This window comes from Argiope bruennichi, chromosome 9 (genome assembly GCF_947563725.1).
Source record: "Argiope bruennichi chromosome 9, qqArgBrue1.1, whole genome shotgun sequence".
Lineage (NCBI taxonomy): Eukaryota > Metazoa > Arthropoda > Arachnida > Araneae > Araneidae > Argiope > Argiope bruennichi.
Genome location: NC_079159.1, coordinates 74,585,439 through 74,595,543, shown reverse-complemented (window position 1 = coordinate 74,595,543; position 10,105 = coordinate 74,585,439). Strand labels below are relative to the sequence as shown.

General features: G+C 27.8%; 1 protein-coding gene across 1 annotated transcript in view; it reads right to left on the bottom strand.

Annotated features, from left to right (window-relative positions):
- Positions 1-3,315: 3,315 nt before the first annotated feature.
- LOC129983653 (solute carrier family 35 member G1-like) overlaps positions 3,316-10,105 on the bottom strand; it is an 8,380-nt gene continuing 1,590 nt past the window's right edge. The window contains exon 2 of the mRNA XM_056093216.1: positions 3,316-5,525. Coding sequence (XP_055949191.1) covers positions 4,479-5,477 — 999 coding nt within the window. The 5' untranslated portion in view covers positions 5,478-5,525 and the 3' untranslated portion in view covers positions 3,316-4,478. The remainder of the gene's footprint in view (positions 5,526-10,105) is intronic.

The window sequence follows — 10,105 nt, the reverse complement described above, 5'->3', positions numbered from 1 at the left end:
AAATAGTTGATAGAGAGTTTTGAAGTAAGTTTTTACACTGAAATTTTCTGACGAAGTATTTCGCTAAAAAAATTGAAAAAAAAAGAAGAAAAAAAAATTGCAGACGATATTTTAGTCGTCCGCAAAATGGTGATAATAATCGCTTTGTATAAAAACTAAAACATTTCCTTGTTCTTTATTCTCAAAATTTATTTTTACGAGGGATAATCATAAAATAAAAAAAAATAAAACTTTTTGATAAAAATTGTCATTAAGAAATGTTTACATTTCGAGAAACAACATAATTTATGTGCTGATTTTATATATCAAAGAATACACGTTCACATTTCTGATCTTCCAAAAGCTGAATTTTTTTTTATACTCTTGAACCAAAACTATGTACAAGGTTCTTTTCGGAAATGAATGATAAAAATCTGCTGCACCTGTTGCCGCATAGTAAATTTTGAAACTTTCCTCAAAACCAAATAAAAAATTGCATGAAAAATTTAATTTTAACTAAAAAAAATTTAATTTGAAAGTGGTGACATTTTTTGTCGATTATAATATGCTTTGGAATTATTGAGGGTACTTCTGTCTGTTCTGTAGAATCTTTTGAACCCTTTCTGCTTCATTACATTTACAATTTGAATTCCAATAAAAAATCTTTATTGTAATAAAAAAGATACAATAGTAACTGGGAATTGAACCAAGAAGAGTAAAAAAGAAAAATCAAATGTTCTTTTATTTATTAAGGTAAATTGAGAAACAGTAATATTGCTGCAGCTAAAAAAAATGTTGTCGCTGTTCTCACTGAGATTCATTAGGTAAGAACTGATCCCCGAAACAAAATGCTTTTCTGGAAAATCTTATTAAAGGGACTTTCTTGATCCATTCACTTAATTCCTCTAGTTAGAAGATAGAAATACTGTGTAATAAGGACTATTTTGCTATATGCACAATGTATACCTCTAAAGCGCATTAAGAAAATTTTAAATTTTACAATTTCTCCTATTTTGAATCAACAATAATATGCGATGCATTTAGCTTCATTTTGCAAAATCAATCTGCCCATTTTGGTACTCGTTGATTCCAGTGACATATGTATTTTAGAAGAAAAATGAAACTCTTGGCTGAATTTATACACTCTATTAGCGTCGTTCAGCTGACAGAGTATGGAAACAGTGGCCAAATGATGAAATTTTGATTTCCCCATAATTCCCTTGGGATTGAAAATTTAAGGATAATTCAAATTATATAATTTAGCACCTAATTATAATGAGTAAACTTTGTACAGAAATATTTTTTTAATATCTGCAACCATTTAGATGTTAGCAGCTAAAAAATAGCTTTCTCCTTCTAATTTCGATTTAACTATGACATTTCAATGGAATGTTCTCATTTTACTGCATTCTGTTTTATACGCTTTCTCCTTATAGCTCCAATTCAAATTAAATCTAAGAAAAAAAATGGCGAAGGGTTGGTGTGAAATGATATTTTCTTTAAACACCTGAGAAAAAAAGAATTTAACTTCCCTTCCAGGAATTTTTCACTTTTTTAAATAATTTATACTATTTCACTAAATTCCGAATATCTTGTGCAAAACAATTTTTTCAAGCAAGCAACGATGTAGCTACAAGGGGCAACTGGATATAAAGGCTCAGACAGCAGTTTTCTTGATGGGTGTGTGTGAATATTTTACTTACTTATTTATTTATTTGTATGTTTGAGTTTTTGAAGTTGAAGGTCAGTCTCAAAGATCATTACATAGTTTAAAACTGAAAAGCAAATACAAAGAATCTGGATTTTTCCGTAACGAAACATTCGAAGTTGCATTAAATATTTTATGATATAATTCGAATACTTTTTATAAGATAGAACTATATTATATTTATAATTATTTACATAATTGAAATAATATCGTCGTCGTTTTTCGTAAACGCTTATTGTTCTTAAGTCGTTTTGAAACCAAATACTTTTGTTTCCATCCTATTATTTATGTCATAACTAGCCGCCTTTGGCGATCAGCCGATTCGCCAATCTTAATTTTCGTTAAAATTTTAATAATTAAATATTTTATATAATTCCTACTTTAATAGCTTCTTCATCAAAATATTTTAAAACTTCAAATTTTGATAGTCATATAATTCACTCATAATATTAAAAGGCCTTCAATCATAACGTAATATGTATCTCTCTAATTTTCTGTTAGCTCCCGTAGAATGTATGCCTTAAATTAAAGTGGAAAGGATTAATCTGCAATTAATATAATATTTTTTACTGAAACAAAGAATTTTTTTATAATATGATTACTGAAAACAGAGTCATTGAACGTTTAAACTGCATGGGCACTAAAGAATATCTTTCTTAATTTATGTAATATCTCAAGAATTTGTCAACAAAATTTTCTCAGATTCATCATGAGAAGATCGATTAATTAACAATGTTTAATTTTAAATGCATCAAACACTAAGAAAATAAACAGAATCGTTTAAAATAATCGGTCGAAAACAGGTAAAAAAAAAACTACTTAAAAAACGATGTACTTAAAACTATAAGCATATACAAAAAATATATAACTGACATAAATACAATTTAATTACAAAAACATACAACTAACTAAAAATAATTTAAATCAAGTCCGCAACATCATAATAGTTGTCAACAATCAGAACACAATGCGCATGCGTGAATTTTCATCGCCAGTTATGGTAACGCAAATGCTTGAATTTTTCTACGCCAGTTGGGGTAACACTATGCAGATTCTTATTTTGTGTGCAATATCAGCAATTAATTTTTGATATGAAACCTAACAATTACTAAAGGACATCTTAAATTTCTGTATAGAATCAATATATACAGAAATTTAAGATGTCCTTTATAAAGACAAGAAAAATATAAGAACGTATATTATTTGACATCTAATTACACAGTGCTTTATTCAAAACTTGGAATTTGTGCATTAAATGAATATGCTTCTTTATACAATCAAAAATAATATTAGAAAATCATTTTTTATTGTTATTTTTGAACCATATATTTAAACAATCTTTTCATTTTTATTTAACTTTTTAATGTATTGAGAATTTTAGATGGAATAAAATTCTAAATTAGTTCTTTTTTTTATTTATTTATTTTTTTTAACAAAAAGTTTTAAATTATGTCAATTTCTCTTACGCTACAATTTATAACTTTTTTTTTTAAGATTCGAAAAGAATTATTTCAATTATTTTTTATTCTAATCGAGAAAATGAATAAAGATTTATAGAAACATTAAGAGAAATTTAAAATGTATATGTTAATTTAATGTAATTAACGATTATACTTATGCTCATTTTTTATAATGTATATATAACATTTATGAAAAACAATTTAATTTATTTGTAACGATGATTTCTTATGATAGTTTCATATGTAAAATGATCGGTTCGGAATCAAATGACAATAAATATTTTGCAAAACAACCTTGGACAAATTCTACCATAAATAAATGGTCCAAATTCTTGATTTCAAGGAAACTTAAAAGCAGATTATTCAAATTTCTAAGGCCATTTTGAATATTATAGGAAAAGAAAAAGAATTCTTGAGTTTACATAGATATTTATCTTTCATCTTTTACTTATCGTTACGAATCTTATTATCTTAATATCATTTTCAAGAATTTTTTTTCATAATTCTAAAAATAGCAGCAGATTATTCGCAAAAAATTTTAAAAACTCCCATTCGATCTTGCTTTACCTAACATTGAGTCAAAGTCCTTTATGTTTTAAGCTTTTAAAAGTTCTATTCCATTACAAAGCTCTTGCTTTTAACGAGATTATCATATAACTTCTAGTGACCAGACAAAATTTCAAGAGGTTGTTCTGATCTTCATGCACAGCAACCTCTTCACTCGACATTTAAATGAGTACTGTGAGAATTAAAAAAATTAAAAAATTACTATTTGTGTAGCTGAAAATAATTTCAAGAATCCACTAACATTTTTCTGCTATGAATGGCCGTCCAAATAAGTCTTTCACACAAAAAGTGCAGGCTTATTCGGTATAAAAGTTGCACCGGAGCTTACATTAGTCAGACTACAATTTTGCACAAGGGTTTACAATTTTAATATTGTTAACCTATGATAAGTAATTGTTATGTGCTATAGAAAAAAGATAAAACAGTAAATAAAGAAAAAATGAATTTTTACACTAATTTTATCCTGTCTAAGCAAGACGAATTTAGATCGAATATGTAACCGTCTAGTCAAATATGCCACCGTCAACTTCATCAATTCCAATTATTACTAATGTGTCTATATTATTAATAAATTAATAGATCATTTACTAATAATCATCAAATTCTTCAAAGATTTAAGGGTGTTATAATGATTTGTCTATAATATCCTTAAGTGAATGAAAAATAAATTAAAAAATTCATCTTTATGCGCAAAAAACAAATCAAGTTAAATAAAATTATTCAAAAAGGCATTCACTTAACTCGAATCTAAATCCATGCAAATACTATGAAGCTGAGAGGCACTTGAATTTTTCACATGAAAATATGTTGCCTTCTAAACTGTTAAGCCACTTGCCTACGCTGATGAGGATAATGGAAACTAAGACTAAAACAGCACCTATAATTCCGTAGACGTCCGGAGCATCATGAAAAATAAAGATCTGCCATAAGAATGCCAAACCTATGTCCACTGCAGATCGTACAGTGGACACAGGTCCAGCAAACTCGCACTGAAGGGCCATCACCATTAGTGTTAAACCAGTGTAACTAAAGAATGCCAGCAGCAAAATATACAAATTTTGGATTCCACACTGTTGCCACTTGAAGTTTCCAAATATTGCTGTCAGACACACAATCTCCAAAATTCCCACTATACCGTAATTAAAGTTAATGACGGCCTGATGAACACTTCTTATCTTTCTGGTCAATAACACCAGAGAACTTACACTACACAAAGCAAATATGGCAGCCAGAAAACCGTATATTTTCTCACTATTATAAATTATTGGTATATCAGTTAAATGGGATGGCAGTTTGGTTGTGAAGATTATCCCTATGACTGTGAGTATAACAGTGATAGTTTGAAAAATGTTACAAGGTTCTTTGAAGAATATTCTAGCAAAAATAGTCACAACAACAGGTGAACTGAAGATTATCACACTTGCTTCTCCGAGGGCTAAATATTGAAATGAAAGGAAGTTCAAAAAGACGTTGATTCCACCTAAAATCCCCCTAAGTACAAGGAGAAGGCGGTAATTTGGAGGTCCCAAAGGGTTCAGTCCAATTTTGACAGTCTCTGGCATGGACATGATAAACATCGCGATAAATCTGTACAAAGAGAGTTGACCTGGGTGAAGGTTCTTCATCTGTTTCACGATCACAGAAACGACAGAGAAGGAGACGCCTGAGAGTATGGCAAAGATGAGTCCTCTGAAGATGGAGAAGTGCTTAGTGGTGTTAATGGACTCGCCGTTCAGGCGATACACCTTTCTCTTAGAGAGCATTCTTATCCGTTCATGAAATGGAAATTCTGAAGATGGCTTGCCACTAATCTGAAAGAGAAATTATCTAGATAATAATGTTGAACAATCTAGTTTTTGTTATCTAGATAATAATGTTATAATAAATTTAAGCAAGTATTACAGTGAAAATATTTTACGTAATAAAGTTTTACCGAGAAAAAAATCAGCATGTCCTTAAAGTGTATATTTTTTTTATAAATATTAGTTTATTATTTATATTTTAGTTTATTAATATATTTTAGTTTATTAATATATTAGTTTATTATTTATATTTTAAGTTATCAATAGTGGATGCCCTCGAGTCCAACAGTTTACCTAGAGAGGGTGTAAAACCAACAAAGGGGACACGGAGAAGTAGAGCCAGCCCAGCACGCCGAAAATCCCACGGCCAAACCAGCCCAATGGGCAGATTTATTATGCCTCACAGAAATAAATTTACAATCATTGCCCTGACATTAGCAGTATTTACTTACATATAAGTTTAAATACAGTATTTGATATTGTTACATGGCTCAACTCACTTCAGTTAGGAGGGTTAAATTACAACTGCCCCAAAGTGATCGATAGTGTGAACATTTCCGATTATGAATTGCTATTTACATTTTTATAAAAGCTCTCACCTTTAAAAGTAAAGGAACAACTTGACTTTCTGGGACTAATTTGCAAAAAAATTCATATTAATGCCTAAAAATTGGAGGAAATGTTCATTATTTAATTTTGGATTACAGTAATTTATGATTTTAAGGTGTAATTTACAATTATAATAAAATTAAGCATCAAATCAATGTGTGTTATAATAAAATCAAGGAAGCACTGAGATAAAAATATTTTAAGTGAGTTTCATTGCCTCTCTTGCATTTATAACAAATATTTTCCTTTTGAACAATTGGTTGCAAAAGTAATTTTTTTACGAACCTCTATTTACCCTATCATAGTATACTTACCTCCAAAAACACAAACAATCTGCATTCTGAACATAACTAGATGTTATTAAACAAATTTATATTAACGCATAAAAATTGGCCGAATATTTTTTACTTAAATATGAGTTTTTGCATATCAATTTATTTTATCTCCCTCTGTCAAAACTCCTCCATGGAATATATAGAGCTTACTGAGGATACCAAAGAGGTCTCACCCAAAACATGATTCTGCCTCCTCTATAACTGCCTTTTTCGTTAAGGCAAGACTCATTTTTAGAGTAGCTCCTATGTTAAGAGCACCGTCATCTACTGCTGCCTGATCCAAATTATGTGCTCTCTATGGCCCTCAGAATCGGATATATCACAGCAGTCAACTAAGATAAATCAACATAAATCGCCTTAATGCACGCATTACTCCCTTTCGCACTGTAGTAATAGGTATCCTCTGTTTCACTGCTGAAAAATTATCAGAAGTGAGAAAGCGATAAATAACAATAACCTCTTTCTTCAGGCTCAAAGTAGTAATTAATGATGAAATGGTGTTTAAGGAGCTAGACGATCTAAAATAGGTTTTCTTTAAAATATATCTTCGAATTAGAACTAATTACAAAGTCAGTAGGCAAAACTGCGAGGGTTTGTTATAAATCTGATTGCTCTACGTCTTAACAAATCGGGATAATTTCTTCTGTTTGTTATGTCTTATTAGATACAACCAACAGCAATTACATTAATAAAATTGGAGGCAACAAACACTAGTCAGAGATAATATTTTTAATAAGAACCTAATATGAAAATTAGGGATATAAGCGGCATATAGCCCTATTTCATCTAAAAACAGTTAGTGACTTTGTACTCATGAAACATAAAGTTTTTATGTAAGAAAAGTTATGTTTAAGAGTAAAGTTTATATAAAGTTATGTATATTAAACATAAAGTAAATAAACATTCAATATATTTATTACATTAAATTAAATATACTAAATTTTTCACATGAGCCATATTATTGTTCGAATCCATTTTCCTTCTACGATGAGCAATTAAAAATAGATTGTTTTTTAAATTTTGGAAGGGATTATATAATGACTCAGACAATATTATAATTTATTGTGCCTTACAAATCATTATTTCTGACTGATAAAAGTTTCATAAAAATAAAATCTTTTAAATATAAATTATTTACAGAAGTTTTATCCAATTGAATTGAATTAAATTTAATTCAAATGCAATAAAAATTCAAAAAATATAAGGAATAAATTTTATCCATTAAGCTTGAATAAAAAATAAATAGATGTAGGAAGATTTATGATTTACCGACAGGGTACATTAAAACATAAAAATTTAGGACAGAATAAATATTTTAATCAAATAACAAAAGGAATTTGGCTATTGTAAAAAAACTTGTTTCAAAATGAATTATTATGGCTGATATTAAAAAGTGCATATATTATCGAATAAGAAATAAAGCTTTTTCTTTGAGATGAGTATTCAAAGAGCAACATTTTTTAAAAATATAACATTAACAATGGCAAAAATTGCGATCAAATGATATAATAATGCTAAGGAATAGATTTGAATTTCTCAGAATAATATAAAGTATTGTTACAATTTGTAAATAAAGTTAATTGTGAAAAATTTATTAAAATTTGAGAGAAATTATAGAGAAATAAAATCATTATAAAGCTAATTTTTTTTTTAAAAAAAATCCGTTGGTCTAAAAATTGTTTGGGGGAGATAATATTTTTTGAAAATATGACAGGAAAAAAGCCTAAAACTTCCATAAATTTCAAATAACTTTTGTATTTTAAAAAAAGGAGTGATTTTTGCCTAGATTTGAAAGAAAAATTAGATAAATTTTATCCTGATCGGATAAAAACTTTGTGGAACGGAGAAGTAGAGGTACATAAACATTCTCTACTTTATGCATATCGATCAAATATCAATACATTCATGAATTATCTATTTGTAAAAATTAAAGATCATTTAACCCGAAACATCACGGCCTGTTACTGTTTATTTTTAAAATTTACTTTTAATTATCTAGTAACGATAATGTGCACACACAAAGAATGAATTTATTACCATGGCAATGCATGTAAGTATAAATCTTTTAAATAAAACATTCAAAAATTTTGTATAAAATATGTTTAGTTTATTTTTAAATATTAAATAAACTTAAAGAAAAAATGCACGAAAATAATATTGTTATAACTGAAAAGCTCATTTTGTATTTTAAATGGGTTTAAAAATGATTTTAATGAAATAAATAATACAGAGGAGAAGACCAAACATTTCAATACTTTTAAGATTAAAACTCTAATTAAAATTTTAAAAATAACTTCCTTCGTGGACATGTATTACCCATGATGAATTACATTACATACTGTAGGTTCAACTTGCTGTGTAGAACGTTTTGAGCAATTTCTTTATCATTCATGTTACATGCCGTAATTTCTGGATCATATAAAAGTTTATAAATATTATGACGTTAAAATTACATGCAAGGAAACAATTTTTTGAAAATATCCATACCTTTCTAAAACAGCTCGAAAACAGATGCGCTGAACGGTAAGTTCAAGTTTTCACTGATTATATTCATTATCTCAATGGTTGCTGCATTTTATTAAACTCAGTCATTCAGCTGAATAAACAATTACTTTCAAAAATATCCTTATTTTGAAATAAGAACGTACTTAAAAATTTTCACGCCACGTAAATGATTGATATAAAATTTGAGATAGAGAGTTATAGTTTAAGCCATAAAAGTATCCTGCATCTCAATATTCCTAAACCTTTTTTATCACTTGTGTGTCCTTTGATCTGTCATCATTCCTCTACGTTCTCTTATCCTACCCATACTAATAACCATAACCATGATAATGTGTCCATCCATATGTAATAAATGAATCCACATACGTGTAAAATAATTACTCTAACATAGGCATATATTTAATTTATAATTATGCAAAAAATGTGTATATTGATAATTATAAACATTTAATTAAATTTTAAAAATATATTTAAACACAATTAATGATAATTCGAGGCCGCTCTATATAAAGCTAATGTAAATGTCCATCACAGTCAGGTGTCGGTTAGTATAGTCCTCGACAAGTACTGATCCTGTAGATAAAATACATACTTCAACTGAATTTAAATTAAATTCAACTGAATCTAAATTAAAATAATTTCAGATTTAATTTATTTATTTTGATATTTTATAATGAAATATTACTTGGATAGGAAATGTCAGGTATTACATCAGCTTTTTATTTTTTCTCTAACAATGACCATCGTTATGTATTTTTTTTATCGTTCGCTTTGAAACCATTTTAAGTATGGATATGTGTACCAAAAATAGAGAAACGTTATTGTTTGGAATAATAATTTTGTATAAAAGTTAATTTAAATTGATGAAATACAACTAAAAGTACTTTTAGATAACTTTTAACCTGATATGAATAATGCAAATTATATAACAGATTGGTAATGCTAACTAGATTACAATAATTTTCAACATCACGATTAATTAACATTTAAATTATTGTGTTTAAACTTTCAGAAATAAAAAGAGTAGATTTTTGTTTATAAGAAAAAACAGTTACTCATACTTCAGAATTTTGATAAGAATTATTAATTTAAGGAACAATTAATTTAAGAGAAATTAAAATGTCGAAGGACATTCCTTAC